A 20180-nucleotide genomic window follows, 5' to 3' on the forward strand; every position below is an offset into this window, starting at 1 on the left:
ACTCAAACTTCATTGTCTCATTTGCCCTTAATTGTCTGATGTAAACCGGGGAGGGAGATCTGGGGAGGGAGATCTGAGAGGGAAAGAACAGAGTGATAAAAAACAACATATTAAGGCGTGGGCACGATCGTTGTCTCCAGAGCTTTCCACCGTTTCCCATAGTGACTGAGGGGAGAATGGAAGATCGGTGGAAGGAGTTAGGGCCTGGGGACTGTGTAGCTTGTGTGAACTCACTCAGAGGGGCAAGAGGCATGCACCTGTGTTATACACACACACACGCACACACACACAAGTAACATGTAAATACACACAGCCCATGTACTGGGTTCAGGTGATCTTCATCTGTATTCTTTATTCATCTGTTTGATATCTTTACTCTCTTGGGATGTCCTAAATAATAACACAAACCTCCATGGGCTAGTTTACATCCATTGTGTGTGTTTGTGTGTGTGTTATGTTTCTATGTTATTCATCCCCATGTGTCCCGGTGAAGACCACACAGTTCTCAACACTGTGTCAGTCCAATCTCTCTTATAACATTAGGCACGGCCTAAAACTGTGTCAGTCCAATCTCTCTTATAACATTAGGCACGGCCTAAAACTGTGTCAGTCCAATCTCTCTTATAACATTAGGCACGTCCTAAAACTGTGTCAGTCCAATCTCCCTTATAACATTAGGCACAGCCTAAAACTGTGTCAGTCCAATCTCCCTTATAACATTAGGCACGGCCTAAAACTGTGTCAGTCCAATCTCTCTTATAACATTAGGCACGGCCTAAAACTGTGTCAGTCCAATCTCTCTTATAACATTAGGCACTGCCTAAAACTGTGTCAGTCCAATCTCCCTTATAACATTAGGCACGGCCTAAAACTGTGTCAGTCCAATCTCTCTTATAACATTAGGCACGGCCTAAAACTGTGTCAGTCCAATCTCTCTTATAACATTAGGCACTGCCTAAAACTGTGTCAGTCCAATCTCTCTTATAACATTAGGCACTGCCTAAAACTGTGTCAGTCCAATCTCCCTTATAACATTAGGCACGGCCTAAAACTGTGTCAGTCCAATCTCTCTTATAACATTAGGCACGGCCTAAAACTGTGTCAGTCCAATCTCTCTTATAACATTAGGCACTGCCTAAAACTGTGTCAGTCCAATCTCTCTTATAACATTAGGCACTGCCTAAAACTGTGTCAGTCCAATCTCTCTTATAACATTAGGCACGGCCTAAAACTGTGTCAGTCCAATCTCTCTTATAACATTAGGCACTGCCTAAAACTGTGTCAGTCCAATCTCTCTTATAACATTAGGCACTGCCTAAAACTGTGTCAGTCCAATCTCTCTTATAACATTAGGCACGGCCTAAAACTGTGTCAGTCCAATCTCTCTTATAACATTAGGCACGGCCTAAAACTGTGTCAGACCAATCTCTCTTAAAACATTAGGCACTGCCTAAAACTGTGTCAGTCCAATCTCCCTTAAAACATTAGGCTCTGCCTAAAACTGTGTCAGTCCAATCTCTCTTAAAACATTAGGCTCTGACTAAAACGGTGAAAGGGACAGAGATGCTATCTCCCTAAGGGGAAGTATTCTCCCTATAAAGGTATTGGATTATTTCTCTACGTTCAGGTTTCCTCCCCCAACATGCTTCCCCACAAACACAACACCACAGCACAGCACAGTTAACCCCCAACCTCATCATTAACCAAACACCACAGCACAATTAACCCTCAACCTCATCATTAACCAAACACCACAGCACAGCACAGTTAACCCCCAACCTCATCATTAACCAAACACCACAGCACAGCAGTTAACCCCCAACCTCATCATTTACCAAACACCACAGCACACTTAACCCTCAACCTCATCATTAACCAAACACCACAGCACAGTTAACCCTCAACCTCATCATTAACCAAACACCACAGCACACTTAACCCCCAACCTCATCATTGACCAAACACCACAGCACAGTTAACCCCCAACCTCATCATTAACCAAACACCACAGCACAGTTAACCCTCAACCTCATCATTGACCAAACACCACAGCACACTTAACCCTCAACCTCATCATTGACCAAACACCACAGCACACTTAACCCCCAACCTCATCATTAACCAAACACCACAGCACACTTAACCCCAACCTCATCATTAACCAAACACCACAGCACAGTTAACCCTCAACCTCATCATTGACCAAACACCACAGCACACTTAACCCTCAACCTCATCATTGACCAAACACCACAGCACACTTAACCCCCAACCTCATCATTGACCAAACACCACACCACAGCACACTTAACCCTCAACCTCATCATTGACCAAACACCACAGCACAGTTAACCCCCAACCTCATCATTAACCAAACACCACAGCACAGTTAACCCTCAACCTCATCATTGACCAAACACCACAGCACACTTAACCCTCAACCTCATCATTGACTAAACACCACAGCACACTTAACCCCCAACCTCATCATTAACCAAACACCACAGCACACTTAACCCTCAACCTCATCATTGACCAAACACCACAGCACACTTAACCCTCAACCTCATCATTGACCAAACACCACAGCACACTTAACCCCCAACCTCATCATTAACCAAACACCACAGCACACTTCACCCTCAACCTCATCATTGACCAAACACCACAGCACACTTAACCCTCAACCTCATCATTGACCAAACACCACAGTACACTTAACCCTCAACCTCATCATTGACCAAACACCACAGCACACTTAACCCCCAACCTCATCATTGGCCAAACACCACAGCACACTTAACCCTCAACCTCATCATTGACTAAACACCACAGCACACTTAACCCCCAACCTCATCATTGACCAAACACCACAGCACACTTAACCCTCAACCTCATCATTGACCAAACACCACAATGAATTAAACCCCAACCTCATCATTGACCAAACACCACAGCACACTTAACCCCCAACCTCATCATTGACCAAACACCACAATTAATTTAACCCCCAACCTCATCATTGACCAAACACCACAATTAATTTAACCCCCAACCTCATCATTGACCAAACACCACAATTAATTTAACCCCCAACCTCATCATTGACCAAACACCACAATTATTTTAACCCCCTACCTCATCATTGACCAAACACCACAGCACACTTAACCCTCAACCTCATCATTGACCAAACACCACAGCACACTTAACCCCCAACCTCATCATTGACCAAACACCACAGCACACTTAACCCTCAACCTCATCATTGACCAAACACCACAATGAATTAAACCCCAACCTCATCATTGACCAAACACCACAGCACACTTAACCCCCAACCTCATCATTGACCAAACACCACAATTAATTTAACCCCCAACCTCATCATTGACCAAACACCACAATTAATTTAACCCCCAACCTCATCATTGACCAAACACCACAATTAATTTAACCCCCAACCTCATCATTGACCAAACACCACAATTATTTTAACCCCCTACCTCATCATTGACCAAACACCACAGCACACTTAACCCTCAACCTCATCATTGACCAAACACCACAGCACACTTAACCCTCAACCTCATCATTGACCAAACACCACAGTACACTTAACCCCCAACCTCATCATTGACCAAACACCACAATTAATTTAACCCCCAACCTCATCATTGACCAAACACCACAATTAATTTAACCCCCAACCTCATCATTGACCAAACACCACAATTAATTTAACCCCCAACCTCATCATTGACCAAACACCACAATTAATTTAACCCCCAACCTCATCATTGACCAAACACCACAATTAATTTAACCCTCACCCTACCTAACCACAACACTCTACACCTGGCCAGTGCTTAGCAATTATTACCTTTTGAGGTTGGTTCTGTTCCGGTTAAATTATTTAAAAAATTATCATGTTTTTTACATTTTGGTTTCAAACTTCTTCTTTTTTAAAGATTAAATGCACTGTGCATTATGTGGGTTGAATGCTGTAACAACACAGAATAAAACAATGAATACAATTCACGATGCTAGTAACTGTCCGCCACTGCTTATCACCTATTAACCATCATTAATTCACATGATTTTACTTTGATTTCAGTTGTTTTATCTCACGCCCCGAAGCAGCGACCTATCAGCCACCGGCCCTCTAAGAGCCCCCACTCCCATAGTTCCTACAGAGTGACCTATCAGCCACCGGCCCAAGCTCCCCACCGCCAGGCCACGGCCCTCTAAGAGCCCCCCATTCCCCACCCCCAAGAGCCCCGGTCCACCCCAAGCAGAAAACAACAATGCAAAAACTAAAGACCAAGAACAACAAAAATCATAATATCTGACTGAATATGTTGGAGGGCATGTATGACACTATTTATGTGTGTGTGTGTCTGTGAGTGTGTGTCTGTGTGTACACACGTACAAGCACCTGTGCAGCGTCAGCCTCAGGCTCAGGCAAACAGGCATACGCTGTAACAACGTTGTCCCTCAGTGTCATTCAAACTCACTTTCTGATTTGTTTTATTTGGACAGTCATTCTATCCCCCGCCCAGCATCTCCACTACCACTCCAACTCCACAACCCAACCCTCAGCCCGTTTTATTTGGACAGTCATTCTATCCCCCGCCCAGCATCTCCACTACCACTACAACTCCACAACCCAACCCTCAGCTTCCCTCAGCCCGTTTTATTTGGACAGTCATTCTATCCCCCGCCCAGCATCTCCACTACCACTCCAACTCCACAACCCAACCCTCAGCTTCCCTCAGCCCGTTTTATTTGGACAGTCATTCTATCCCCCGCCCAGCATCTCCACTACCACTACAACTCCACAACCCAACCCTCAGCTTCCCTCAGCCCGTTTTATTTGGACAGTCATTCTATCCCCCGCCCAGCATCTCCACTACCACTCCAACTCCACAACCCAACCCTCAGCCCGTTTTATTTGGACAGTCATTCTATCCCCCGCCCAGCATCTCCACTACCACTCCAACTCCACAACCCAACCCTCAGCTTCCCTCAGCCCGTTTTATTTGGACAGTCATTCTATCCCCCGCCCAGCATCTCCACTACCACTACAACTCCACAACCCAACCCTCAGCTTCCCTCAGCCCGTTTTATTTGGACAGTCATTCTATCCCCCGCCCAGCATCTCCACTACAACTCCACAACCCAACCCTCAGCTTCCCTCAGCCCGTTTTATTTGGACAGTCATTCTATCCCCCGCCCAGCATCTCCACTACCACTACAACTACAACTCCACAACCCAACCCTCAGCTTCCCTCAGCCCGTTTTATTTGGACAGTCATTCTATCCCCCGCCCAGCATCTCCACTACCACTACAACTCCACAACCCAACCCTCAGCTTCCCTCAGCCCGTTTTATTTGGACAGTCATTCTATCCCCCGCCCAGCATCTCCACTACCACTCCAACTCCACAACCCAACCCTCAGCTTCCCTCAGCCCGTTTTATTTGGACAGTCATTCTATCCCCCGCCCAGCATCTCCACTACCACTACAACTCCACAACCCAACCCTCAGCTTCCCTCAGCCCATTTTATTTGGACAGTCATTCTATCCCCCGCCCAGCATCTCCACTACCACTACAACTCCACAACCCAACCCTCAGCTTCCCTCAGCCCATTTTATTTGGACAGTCATTCTATCCCCCGCCCAGCATCTCCACTACAACTCCACAACCCAACCCTCAGCTTCCCTCAGCCCATTTTATTGTACCTTTATTTCACTAGGCAAGTCAGTTAAGACCAAATTCTTATTTTCAATGACGGCCTGGGAACAGTGGGTTAACTGCCTGTTCAGGGGCAGAACGACAGATTTTGTACCTTGTCAGCTCGGGGATTTGAACTCACAACCTTTCGGTTACTAGTCCAATGCTCTAACCACTAGGCTACTCTGCCGCCCCCAGCCCACCTATCTCTGCTGGACATAAATATTTCAACTATGCTGTGATGTTTAACATACAATTTCAATCTATCTAATCAAATAGAATCCCCAGATTACGAGTTGAGGAAAAATACTTTTACTAAGAGTATATTTAGTATATTATTAGTTGACTGAGCGGGTCTCTCCAGATCTCCTAACAGTACTATTTCTAGGGTCAATAGATTCATGTTATGCTTTTTCAGCCATTCCTGAACCTGAGACCAGAAAAAGGCTACTGGAGGGCAATAGCAGAACAAATGGTCTATTGATTCTCTACCCTCACAACAAAATCTGCAGAGCTGCAATGACTGTGCTCCAAATATTCTAAATGTTGTTGGTGGCATGAATTCTGTACAATAATTCTAGCTGAAAAGCACAAAGTCTTGAATATCAACTCATACACCCTGTACCATGGAATCAGTACATCAAAAATCTATTCTCAACTATTTTACAATCTGTATGGCACAGCTGTCAACATCCTGGTCCTCAAATGAAACTGGTATCCTTTCCTATTTATGCTATTTTTATTCCTCTGCCAGTTTTGATCCTTTATATTGGGCAGACAGACCAGTTCCCTTCCTCCTCCCACTGCCACCTGCCTCCTCCAGTTTTGGGGTAATGCTGTAATCAATTGGTTGTAATCTTGGATTGAGCAGACCTTCCTGTACAATTCTGACAAATCCATACAAGACATAACTCTACCGTTCCAATTTACAATATCATTTAGAAATAAAATACACCTTTCAAACACATTTTCCATAAATACAGGTCTTTATATAAAGGTCTTTTATCAACCTGTATATTGGAGTTCAGCCACAATATTTGTTTTAACATGTGGTTCTGTCTCCTCGGGGCGATGACATTTAAATTGTAGCCGACTCTGCAACGCTTGTTTGAAAAAGAGAGATACGTTGAAAAATGTTCCATTTTCAATTAATCAAGAAAAATGAGACATGGCAATCTGCACAAAGGCAAAAAGGGCATTTTTAAGCTTTTCTTAGTAATCTACTGGAGAACCATATAAGGTTCAAGTAAAACTGTTGAATAAGTGAAGCTTCTAGAAAGAGGTTTAGTGCTTTTAGATTTAATAATCTCAACTTTATAGATTTTATCTTATTATTTCAGTCCAAATTATCATCTAATCTTTACAGAGCTGCTGACTAAGCTGTCTGACAAAATCACTATTTTAGTAGTTCTCAAAGTAAATCAAATATACTTTTATGACTGCTGAATACCAACTGTCAATCACTTAGATCATGACTGCTGAATACCAACTGTCAATCACTTAGATCATGACTGCTGAATAACAACAGTGTATCACTTAGATCATGACTGCTGAATACCAACTGTCAATCACTTAGATCATGACTGCTGAATACCAACTGTCAATCACTTAGATCATGACTGCTGAATACCAACTGACAATCACTTAGATCATGACTGCTGAATACCAACTGTCAATCACTTAGATCATGACTGCTGAATACCAACTGTCAATCACTTAGATCATGACTGCTGAATACCAACTGTCAATCACTTAGATCATGACTGCTGAATACCAACTGTCAATCACTTAGATCATGACTGCTGAATACCAACGGTCAATCACTTAGATCATGACTGCTGAATACCAACTGTCAATCACTTAGATCATGACTGCTGAAAACAAACTGTCAATCACTTAGATCATGACTGCTGAATACCAACTGTCAATCACTTAGATCATGACTGCTGAATACCAACTGTCAATTACTTAGATCATGACTGCTGAATACCAACTGTCAATCACTTAGATCATGACTGCTGAATACCAACTGTCAATCACTTAGATCATGACTGCTGAATACCAACTGTCAATCACGTAGATCATGACTGCTGAATACCAACTGTCAATCACTTAGATCATGACTGCTGAATACCAACTGTCAATCACTTAGATCATGACTGCTGAATACCAACTGTCAATCACTTAGATCATGACTGCTGAATACCAACTGTCAATCACTTAGATCATGACTGCTGAATACCAACTGTCAATCACTTAGATCATGACTGCTGAATACCAACTGTCAATCACGTAGATCATGACTGCTGAATACAAACTGTCAATCACTTAGATCATGACTGCTGAATACCCACTGTCAATCACTTAGATCATGACTGCTGAATACCAACTGTCAATCACGTAGATCATGACTGCTGAATACCAACTGTCAATCACGTAGATCATGACTGCTGAATACCAACTGTCAATCACGTAGATCATGACTGCTGAATACCAACTGTCAATCACTTAGATCATGACTGCTGAATACCAACTGTCAATCACTTAGATCATGACTGCTGAATACCAACTGTCAATCACGTAGATCATGACTGCTGAATACCAACTGCCAATCACTTAGATCATGACTGCTGAATACCAACTGTCAATCACTTAGATCATGTATTTTCAGGTAGAGATACAACAAAGAAACGCATCTCTATGTATCCTCTCTTGATCACGCTTTCTTCTGCCACTTCCGTAGCATAAAAGAAACATAGACTGGACAAGTAGCCACGCAATGGACTTTGGTCATTGTAGTTAATTATCATGTTTTCTGCGCTACACTATGTAGAACATGGCGGCAGGTAGCCGAGTGGTTAGAGTGTAGAGGTGGAAGGTAGCCTAGTGGTTAGAGTGTAGAGGTGGCAGGTAGCCTAGTGGTTAGAGTGTAGAGGTGGCAGGGTAGCCTAGTGGTTAGAGTGTAGAGGTGGCAGGTAGCCTAGTGGTTAGAGTGTAGAGGTGGCAGGTAGCCTAAATCAAATCAAATCAAATCAAATTTATTTATATAGCCCTTCGTACATCAGCTGATATCTCAAAGTGCTGTACAGAAACCCAGCCTAAAACCCCAAACAGCAAGCAATGCAGGTGTAGAAGCACGGTGGCTAGGAAAAACTCCCTAGAAAGGCCAAAACCTAGGAAGAAACCTAGAGAGGAACCAGGCTATGTGGGGTGGCCAGTCCTCTTCTGGCTGTGCCGGGTGGAGATTATAACAGAACATGGCCAAGATGTTCAAATGTTCATAAATGACCAGCATGGTCGAATAATAATAAGGCCGAACAGTTGAAACTGGAGCAGCAGCACAGTCAGGTGGAAGTTGAAACTGGAGCAGCAGCATGGCCAGGTGGTTAGAGTGTAGAGGTGGCAGGTAGCCTAGTGGTTAGAGTGTAGAGGTGGCAGGTAGCCTAGTGGTTAGAGTGTGAGGTGGCAGGTAGCCTAGTGGTTAGAGTGTAGAGGTGGCAGGTAGCCTAGTGGTTAGAGTGTAGAGGCGGCAGGTAGCCTAGTGGTTAGAGCGTTGGGCCAGTAACTGAAAGGTTGCTGGATCGAATCCCCGAGCTGAACTAGGTAAAAATCTGTCGTTTTGCCCCTGAGCAAGGCAGTTAATCCACTGTTCCCCGGGCGCCGAAGACGTGGATGTCGATTAAGGCAGCCCCCCAGCACCTCTCTGATTCAGAGGGGTTGGGTTAAATGTGGAAGACACATTTCAGTTGAATGCATTCAGTTGTACAACTGACTTGTACAGCATTGAGCTTACAGAAGAAAATACAGAATAAAATGAAATTAATAATAATTGAACTGAAGTTGGTTAATCGCTCAGCTCTACTTGTTACCCTTACCCTTACCCTAACCCTTTACCCTTACCCTAACCCTTACCCTTACCCTTACCCCTTACCCCTTACCCTAACCCCTTACCCTAAACCCTTACCCTAACCCCTTACCCTAACCCCTTACCCTAACCCTAACCCCTTACCCTAACCCCTTACCCTAACCCCTTACCCTTACCCTAACCCCTTACCCTTACCCTAACCCCTTACCCTTACCCTAACCCCTTACCCTAACCCCTTACCCTAACCCTAACCCCTTACCCTAACCCTAACCCCTTACCCTAACCCCTTACCCTAACCCTAACCCTTACCCTTACCCTTACCCTTACCCTAACCCTAACCCCTTACCCTAACCCCTTACCCTAACCCTAACCCTAACCCTTACCCTTACCCTTACCCTTACCCTTACCCTAACCCCTTACCCTAACCCTTACCCTTACCCTTACCCTAACCCTTACCCTAACCCCTTACCCTAACCCTTACCCTTACCCTTACCCTAACCCTAACCCTTACCCTAACCCCTTACCCTAACCCTTACCCTTACCCTAACCCTTACCCTTACCCTTACCCTAACCCTTACCCTTACCCTTACCCTAACCCCAACCCCTTACCCTAACCCTTACCCTTACCCTAACCCTTACCCTTACCCTGATCAGTTTTTCTTTACAGACAATATGTTATCTGTTATGATATTACAGTCCTCTTATTTGTGGCATCATTCAAATAGCACCCGAATGCCATATGGGCCCTTGTCAATTCACAGAGAACTGGGAAAGCAAGAGAACTGGCTAGTTATCTAACTAGGTATAGTGCTGGAGAAAATGACAACCAGTCAAAATAAAAAACACAATACTAATGTTTTAACTCAATATTTGGTGGAATAACCCTGATTTTCAATCACAGCTTTCATGCGTCTTGGCATGCTCTCCACCAGTCTTTCACATTGATGTTGTGTGATTGAAGCAGCTCGGCTTTGTTTGATGGCTTGTGACAATCCATATTCCTCTTGATCACATTCCAGAGGTTTTCAATGGGGTTCAGGTCTGGAGATTGGGCTGGACATGACAGGGTCTTGATCTGGTGGTCCTCCATCCACACATTGATTGACCAGGCTGTGTGGCATGGAGCATTGTCCTGCTGGAAAAAACAATCCTCAGAGTTGGGGGACATTGTCAGAGCAGAAGGAAGCAAGTTTTCTTCCAGGACAACCTACGTGGCTTGATTCATGCGTCCTTCACAAAGACAAATCTGCCCGATTCCAGCCTTGCTGAAGCACCCCCAGATCATCACTGATCTCACTCCTCCACCAAATTTCACAATGGGCATGAGCCCTGGAGAGACCTACAAGCCACAGTGTTTCACATCCACTGTGAAATTTGGTGGAGGATCAGTGTCACCTTCCCAACAAGTCAAATGTGGTGGAGGATCGATAACATCTTTCCAACAAGTCAGTTCGTCAAATTTCTGCCCTGCTATAGCTGCCAAGGTCAACTGTTAGTGCTGTTATTGTAAAGTGGAAATGTCTTGGAGCAACAACGGCTCCGCCGCAAAGTGGTAGGCCACACAAGCTCACAAAATGGGAACACTGAGTGCTGAAGAGAGTAGCACGTCTATCCTCAGTTGCAACATTCACTTCCCGTGTTCCAAACTGCCTCTGGAAGCAACGTCAGCACAATAACTGTTTGTCGGGAGCTTCATAAAACGGGTTTCCATAGCCAAGCAGCTGCACACAAGCCTAAGATCACCATAAGCTTCACCATCTGGCAGTCCGACGGACAGATCTGGGTTTGGCGGATGCCATGAGAACGCTACCTGCCCCAATGCATACTGAAAACTGTCAAGTTTGCTGGAGTTGGCATAATGCTCTCATGGTTTTTCATGATTTGGGCTAGGCCCCTTAGTTCCAGTGAAGTGAAATATTAATGCTATAGCATACACGACATTATAGACGATTCTGTGCTTCCAACTTTGTGTAAACAGTTTGGGAAGGCCCTTTCCTCTCATCAATATATTAACCTCATCTATACAATAAACTCTCATCTACAGTTGAAGTCGGAAGTTTACATACACTTAGGTTGGAGTCATTAAAACTCGTTTTTCAACCACTCCACACATGTCTTGTCAACAAACTATAGTTAGGACCATCTCCACAAGGTCCTTTGCTGTTGTTCTGGGATTGATTTGCACTTTTCACACCAAAGTGCGTTCATCTCTAGGTGACAGAACGTGTCTCCTTACTGAGTGGTATGACGGCTGCGTGGTCCCATGGTGTTTATACTTGTGTACTATTGTTTGTACAGATGAACGCGGTACTTTCAGGCATTTGGAAATTGCTTCCAACAATTGTTTACAGACAGATTATTTCACTTATAATTCACTGTATCAAAATTCCAATGGGTCAGAAGTTTACATACACTAAATTGACTGTGCCTTTAAACAGCTTAGAAAATTCCGGAAAATTCCGTCATGGCTTTAGAAGCTTCTGATAGGCTAATTGACATCATTTGAGTCAATTGGAGGTGTATCTGGGGATGTATTTCAAGGCCAACCTTCAAACTCAGTGCCTCTTTGCTTGACATCATGGGAAAATCAAAAGAAATCCTCAGAAACAAATTGTAGACTTCCACAAGTCTGGTTCATCCTTGGGAGCAATTTCCAAATGCCTGAAAGTACCGCGTTCATCTGTACAAACAATAGTACACAAGTATAAACACCATGGGAGATGCTGGAGAAAACCGGTACAAAAGTATCTATATGCACAGTAAAACAAGTCCTATATCGACATAACCTGAAAGGCCGCTCAGCAAGGAAGAAGCCACTGCTCCAAAACCGCCATAAAAAAGCCAGACTACGGTTTGCAACTGCACATGGGGACAAAGATCGTACATTTTGGAGAAATGTCCCCTGGTCTGATGAAACAAAAATAGAGCTGTATCAGACCAGACCATAACTCCACATTACAGTCGTCTGTCATCACGGTAACCTCAGGGCCAGTATTAAAGAAGTGTCTCTGAGTAGGAATGCTGATCTAGGATCAGGTACCACCATGTCCATGTATTCTTATTCATTATGAGCTAAGAGGCTAAACTGAGATGCTTTATGTAGACGGGTGGATCCAAACCTCTCATTCTCTAACGCCCCACACCCACACTAGTCACACTGAAGAAGAAAAACAAAGCGTTGTTTACGAGACAGAACATATCACGAGTCACATTTAATTGTGTTTCACAACTTATAATGATGAAAAACACAGAACCAGCAGGAATAAATTTTAGTCTGTATGTCCCTTACAGCAAATCAATAAGGTCATTTTTTTTGACGGTAGAAGATGGAGATATCTCACACACCATGTACGTGCAAACATTCAGCTCCCATCGAATGTACCATGTCTAAAAACAAAAAGGTTTGCAAACAAAACATCTAATCAAGCACGTGCACTCATGTATTTAGACCAGAGCATTTGAGCAGAGATGAGGAGTCGGAAATCCCGCTCATCCTCTACGTTTCTCCAACCGCTCATCCTCTACATTTCCTTTCCTACCACTCATCCTCTACATATCCTTTCCTACCGCTCATCCTCTACATTTCCTTTCCTACCGCTCATCCTCTACATTTCCTTTCCTACCGCTCATCCTCTACATATCCTTTCCTACCGCTCATCCTCTACATTTCCTTTCCTACCGCTCATCCTCTACATTTCCTTTCCTACCGCTCATCCTCTACATATCCTTTCCTACCGCTCATCCTCTACATTTCCTTTCCTACCGCTCATCCTCTACATATCCTTTCCTACCGCTCATCCTCTACATTTCCTTTCCTACCGCTCATCCTCTACATATCCTTTCCTACCGCTCATCCTCTACATTTCCTTTCCTACCGCTCATCCTCTACATATCCTTTCCTACCGCTCATCCTCTACATATCCTTTCCTACCGCTCATCCTCTACGTTTCCTTTCCTACCGCTCATCCTCTATGTTTCCTGTCCTACCGCTCATCCTCTATGTTTCCTTTCCTACCGCTCATCCTCTACGTTTCCTTTCCTACCACTCATCCTCTACATTTCCTTTCCTACCACTCATCCTCTACATTTCCTTTCCTACCACTCATCCAATACGTTTTCTTTCCTACCACTCATCCTCTACATTTCCTTTCCTACCACTCATCCAAACGTTTCCTTTCCTACCACTCATCCTCTACATTTCCTTTCCTACCACTCATCCAATACGTTTCCTTTCCTACCACTCATCCTCTACATTTCCTTTCCTACCACTCATCCTCTACATTTCCTTTCCTACCACTCATCCAATACGTTTCCTTTCCTACCACTCATCCTCTACATTTCCTTTCCTACCACTCATCCTCTACATTTCCTTTCCTACCACTCATCCTCTACATTTCCTTTCCTACCACTCATCCTCTACATTTCCTTTCCTACCACTCATCCTCTACATTTCCTTTCCTACCACTCATCCAATACGTTTCCTTTCCTACCACTCATCCTCTACATATCCTTTCCTACCACTCATCCAATACGTTTCCTTTCCTACCACTCATCCTCTACATTTCCTTTCCTACCACTCATCCTCTACATTTCCTTTCCTACCACTCATCCTCTACATTTCCTTTCCTACTACTCATCCAATACGTTTCCTTTCCTACCACTCATCCTCTACATTTCCTTTCCTACCACTCATCCTCTACATTTCCTTTCCTACCACTCATCCAATACGTTTCCTTTCCTACCACTCATCCTCTACATTTCCTTTCCTACCACTCATCCAATACATTTCCTTTCCTACCACTCATCCTCTACATATCTTGTCCAACCGCTACACACTCACAGGGGGAAAAAACTGCCGTTCCAATTTCACTCCATTCATTAAAATCCCAGTTTAACCAACATCCATCTATTGTTGTGACTACCTGGATCTACCATTTGGTTTAGAAGTATTGAAACCAAACCATATGATTTGAATTAAAAGTATTTGACTAAACAACATGAAAAGATGAATGTAAGAAGTGCACATCATTTCAAATAGGCTACATGTCATATTAAACAGCATAGAAACACTGTAAATAGGTCAGGAGCCAGACACGTAGCCTAAGAAGGAACAAAAATGAATTATTTAGGCTATATTATTATTAGCCTATTATTGAAATCATTTCAAGGCTAGAGCCTACAAAGAAATACATTGTGAAGCATTTGCGAGTGTGACACACTATGCTGCCATAAACATTAAGCGTTCAGCATTTAAACAACATTTAGTTGTATTCAATTATTATAGTCTATAAATTGCGCATAAAGGCTGTGACTTACTTAGAACTAAATAAAAAATGATATGACAAAGGCCTTGTTAGGCCTTTGAATTCACTTTTAGAAACATGAGTTTGGCCAGAGTCCGTGGCTTCAGGCTCTCCGACGGTCCTTGGAGAGAAGGACAGCAGCGGAATATACCCTCTCTGTGCTTACAGAGCCACTGGGGAGGCTCAACACCCTTCGGGCTCTCCGACGGTGCTTGGAGAGAAGGACTGCAGAGGAAAATACCCTCTCTGTGCTTACAGAGCTACTGGGGAGGCTCAACACCCTTCGGGCAAACTCTTGCCAGTCTTGTCAGGGATGCAGAGTTGTTTTTGTATTGGTCTATAGGTAGGCCTGAAGGATTTTAGGCAAAATAGCCCAATCAAAACAGAAAGATCCTTGAAAGAGGTAGTATGTCATCAGGCCTATTGATCCAACATCAATGATGGTCTATTGTATAGATAATAGAACCAAAATGAACCAAACTTTTAAGAGGTCAGATTTTTTTAATTTTTATAAATACTTTGCTACAACGACTTAGTTATCTACCCACCTCATTCCTTTCTGTTAGAATGTGCATGTAGTAAGTACACCATCATGTCTTTTCAGATTCCACAATGGTTCTTTAATGGTGGACACTACATCACCACACTCCCTCTCTTTAGTAGTGGACACTACATCACCACACTCCCTCTCTTGCTCTTGGTCCTCATCTTTGTAAGTCACCTTGATTTAGCACCTGAGTATTTTATCAGTTTCTTTATGTAAATATTTAGTGAACTCCATGATAGTAGCTAAAGCAAGTCGCTATAGCAGCACACAAGTAGACTACAAATGCATGCTGGGCCGGGCACGCCCTGAGTTTGTTAAATGAAGTCAGTGCTACTGGAGCGAAATTGGAGCAGGCGAGAAGGACAACGCTCCAGCCAGCACTCAGCTCCACTCACATACTCTAATTCAGACCAGCCAGCACTCAGCTCCACTCACATACTCTAATTCAGACCAGCCAGCACTCAGCTCCACTCACATACTCTAATTCAGACCAGCCAGCACTCAGCTCCACTCACATACTCTAATTCAGAGTAGCCAGCACTCAGCTCCACTCACATACTCTAATTCAGACTAGCCAGCACTCAGCTCCACTCACATACTCTAATTCAGACTAGCCAGCACTCAGCTCCACTCACATACTCTAATTCAGACTAGCCAGCACGCAGCTCCACTCACATACTCTAATTCAGACTAGCCAGCACTCAGCTCCACTCACATACTCTAATTCAGACTAGCCAGCACTCAACTCCACTAACATAATCTAATTCAGACCAGCCAGCACTCAGCTCCACTCACATACTCTAATTCAGACTAGCCAGCACTCAGCTCCACTCACATACTCTAATTCAGACTAGCCAGCACTAACACAATGGAAATATTGACAAAATGCTGTCTGAATACCTACTAAAACGTTTTGTGCAACTCCCCTGTTAGCTATGTAGCATTTATACATCTGAATGGTCTACGCAATATCATCATCATCCAGGAGGCATCTATGGTTTTCTTGAATCTAGCAACTATGCCAGCCTCCTTCAGTCAAACTCTGGGCACCAACCAACAACCCAAGTCGTCCAATTAACTAGAAACCAGACAGAAGAAAACAAGCTGAAATGGGGAGGGAACTTCCTGAATTTGTCCAATAAGAAACGTTGCAAAAGCCTACACATTGAGGACAAGTGTGACTCGTTAGCCCAGGGTTAACAAATGCTTGTGTGAACTAATCTAGCCCCGGGTCAGTCTAGCCTGGGGCTTAGAACAATGCAGTGTAGAAAGGCCTACGGAGGAACTAGGGGAACTGGAGATGACCACTCAGAGTTTACACACTGAGGAACTAGTGGAACGGAGGTTGCCAGTTATATATGCAACAACAGCAGGGAATCTCAAATCTCTCCTCCACACCAGTCCAAGTTCTTCTTCTGCCTACAAAACCTGCCATGGGGCTTTCTGCTTTTCCTCTAGGGTTGACTAGAGCCTAACCCACCACCCTTACTATCCTGGGCCCCTACCGTCTAACTGATCCTCCTCCCTCATCCTCCTCTCTTCTCTCTCCGTCCTTCTCCCACGTCCTCCCTCATCCTCCTCTCTTCTCTCTCCGTCCTTCTCCCACATCCTCCTCCCTCATCCTCCTCACTTCTCTCTCCGTCCTTCTCCCACGTCCTCCCTCATCCTCCTCTCTTCTCTCTCCGTCCTCCTCCCTGATCCTCCTCTCTTCTCCCTCCGTCCTTCTCCCACGTCCTCCTCTCTTCTCTCTCCGTCCTTCTCCCACGTCCTCCTCCCTCATCCTCCTCTCTTCTCTCTCTGTCTTTCTCCCACGTCCTCCCGTATCCTCTTCTCTTCTCTCTCCGTCCTTCTCCCATGTCCTCCCTCATCCTCCTCTCTTCTCTCTCCGTTCTTCTCCCACGTCCTCCTCTCTCATCCTCCTCTCTTCTCTCTCCGTCCTTCTCCCACGTCCTCCTCCCTCATACTCCTCCCTCGTCCTCCTCCCTCATCCTCCTCTCTTCTCTCTCCTCCCTTCTCCTACGTCCTCCTCCCTCATCCTCCTCCCTCATCTTCCTCTCTTCTCTCTCTGTCCTTCTCCCACGCCCTCCTCCCTCATCCTCCTCCCTCGTCCTCCTGCCTCATCCTCCTCCCTTCTCCTTCCACCCTTCTCGAGAGCCGGTGAAAGACTCGATGTTCGCCATACGACCCGGCAAACAAATCTATGTTCCATCCTCTTCATTTTGTAACTATTATGAAACTAGTTGCAACGGGCTATTGGCAACAACTGAATCGGAGGAAACATTAAAGTGCCAGAACCAATTTTCTCCAGCATATAAAAATCCGAAGTACGAGGACTGAGCAATTACCGGCCAGCCTGACAGATTTAGTATGACACTGGGGTCATACATTTCCAGTGCAGCTTGTCAGCAGAGGAGAGGGGGGAGGAGGAGGGAGGGGTCACTCACTCTAGGCTTTAGCCAACAGCTAACAGGCCTGCATAAATCCAGAGCAATCCACACTCAACCCTCCACCCCAGTCCGCCAATTAGACATCTCCCAGCACAGGCCCCCCGCCGCCCCCCGCCGCCCCCTTAAACCCAACTCCCTCACTCTCCATATTCACCTGTGAGGTGAGGCGAGGTTAAGGTTTAGTGCTCCACTATGAGCTACCAGAAGCCTGTAGTGCTGATCCTGACCTTCGATCCTGTGCTGTCCCCGTGGGGCTGACGTTTTAAAATCAAATTAGTAGTTTTATGTAGCCAGTACCTGTAATACTCTAAATTTGAATTTGTAAACAGATTTTTTTTTTTACCTTTATTTAACTAAGCAAGTCAGTTAAGAACAAATTCTTATTTACAATGACGGCATACCCCGGGCAAACCCTAATCCGGACGACGCTGGGCCAATTGTGCGCTGCCCTATTGGACTCCCGATCACGGCTGATTGTAATACAGCCTGGAATCAAACCAGGGTCTGTAGTGACGCCTCTAGCACTGAGATGCAGTGCCTTAGACCGCTGCGCCACTCGGGAGCCCAGGTGGGCAATCTGCAAACATAACATCTAGTGATCAAGACTAAATGCCTGTGTGTCCAGTAGATCTGTCCAGTAATCAGTTGATAAGACGGCAGGGATAACGTAATCTGTCCTACCATTAGGAGTAAATAACAGCATTATATTGTCATAGTGTTTTGAAAAGGCTCCTACCTTTCCCCTGTAGAGCTGGCCTTCCTCTGGCAGAACACGGACAATGAGGGACTTCCGGGTAGCGTTTCCTGTTTGATCTCCCAGGCAGAAGCCACATTGCTGGGCTTCACTGACACAAAGTTGACTCCTTGTTTGAACAGGGCTCTGGAGATGGGAAGCATGAACATGGTTAAGGCCAATAATACAGCACAGTAGACAGGCTCTGGAGACACACACATACACACACACACACACACACACACACGTGCATTCGTTAACACACTTCTTAAAAAAAATAATCAATGGCAGTCATTTGCCAACAGCTTTTGTGACAGCTTACAATCGTGTTGACATCATTCAAACCCTTATGCATAGCAAAGATAATTTGAGAACATCTCATATCTCTGATTGGTATGTAATGTGATCCTCCATGGAGAATGTGTCTGTCTGTCTGTCTGTCTGCTCCTGTGTACAGGACATGTATTAGTGTGTCGGGGGTGAAGGATGTCTCCTTCCTCCCGTACTGTCCAGAATCCCGCCCTCTCCCCTCCTTCTCCCCCTCCCAAGTTTCCTTTAATACTGCCTCGGCTGACTCCGCTATTCATCACCTTGACAAGATACTCTGGGAGTTTATTAAACGAGCAAGTTATTAGAAGGTGCCAATGACCTTGGCAAGAGCACCGATGTAAAAAAAGAAGAAACTTCCGCTCCAAAGAAACCCACAAGCCCTTCTTTTGTCTCTGTTTTTTCCTTGTGTCTTGCCAGAGACTGCGAATGTGTCACGCTTCCCTTGCTGTTTGTTGAGAACAAGAAGGGTCCTTTGGGCTTGGGAGATCCCGCGCTCGACTCGAAAATGCACTTTTCCTTCAGAACTCCTCCAAACAGTTTGGAAAATATTTTATTTTAAGGGCAAAATTGTTCCCAGTGGCTGTGGGACATTAAAAAAAAGTCACCACAGTCCCCAAAACTATTCTTTCATAATTTAAGACCATTGTTAAGTAAAACCAATGTCTCTCCTTTTAGAGGACTGTTTCATCTATTTTATTTTACTTCTCATGTCCCTTTATAACAATTTACTTCCAAGGACCTTACAGTAAAATATAGTCTGTAAAAAAAAAATTGAGACTGAAAGCAACAAAATAAAAATCTATAAACTGTAAATGATGTACTAGAACTGAACTGGGGAGGAGGGTAATGAAAATATAACCCAGTCTGGCTATATTCTGGAAAGCATTGGACTTTTCCAACATCTTTTCATGACAAGGTTGCCAATAAAACACAGACAGTCAATCAAGTACTCACCCACAAGATAAAACAACGTGTAATGTATATATAGGGGTCGACGTGTATGTTTTCACAACTACAGTGTGTGAATCGGTAAAATCAACTCTATGTTATAGATCATAGGTTACATAGAGATGTAAGGTATTACGCCAAACAGTACATGCCTCATTACTGTAACGACAGAACACTCTACACCTCGCTCCCAATTAGTGTCCCAACTAAGTGCAGACATTCTCCCCTACTGTCCTGACTAAGTGCAGACATTCTCCCCTACTGTCCTGA

General features: G+C 44.4%; 1 protein-coding gene across 1 annotated transcript in view; it reads right to left on the minus strand.

Annotated features, from left to right (window-relative positions):
• si:dkey-215k6.1 (transmembrane protein 132D) overlaps positions 1-20180 on the minus strand; it is a gene marked incomplete in the record, with an annotated part of 450721 nt that overhangs the window by 214046 nt on the left and 216495 nt on the right. Inside the window, 1 exon segment of the mRNA XM_031817044.1 lies at positions 18636-18779. Coding sequence (XP_031672904.1) covers positions 18636-18779 — 144 coding nt within the window.

The sequence above is a fragment of the Oncorhynchus kisutch genome, linkage group LG3 (assembly GCF_002021735.2).
Source record: "Oncorhynchus kisutch isolate 150728-3 linkage group LG3, Okis_V2, whole genome shotgun sequence".
Lineage (NCBI taxonomy): Eukaryota > Metazoa > Chordata > Actinopteri > Salmoniformes > Salmonidae > Oncorhynchus > Oncorhynchus kisutch.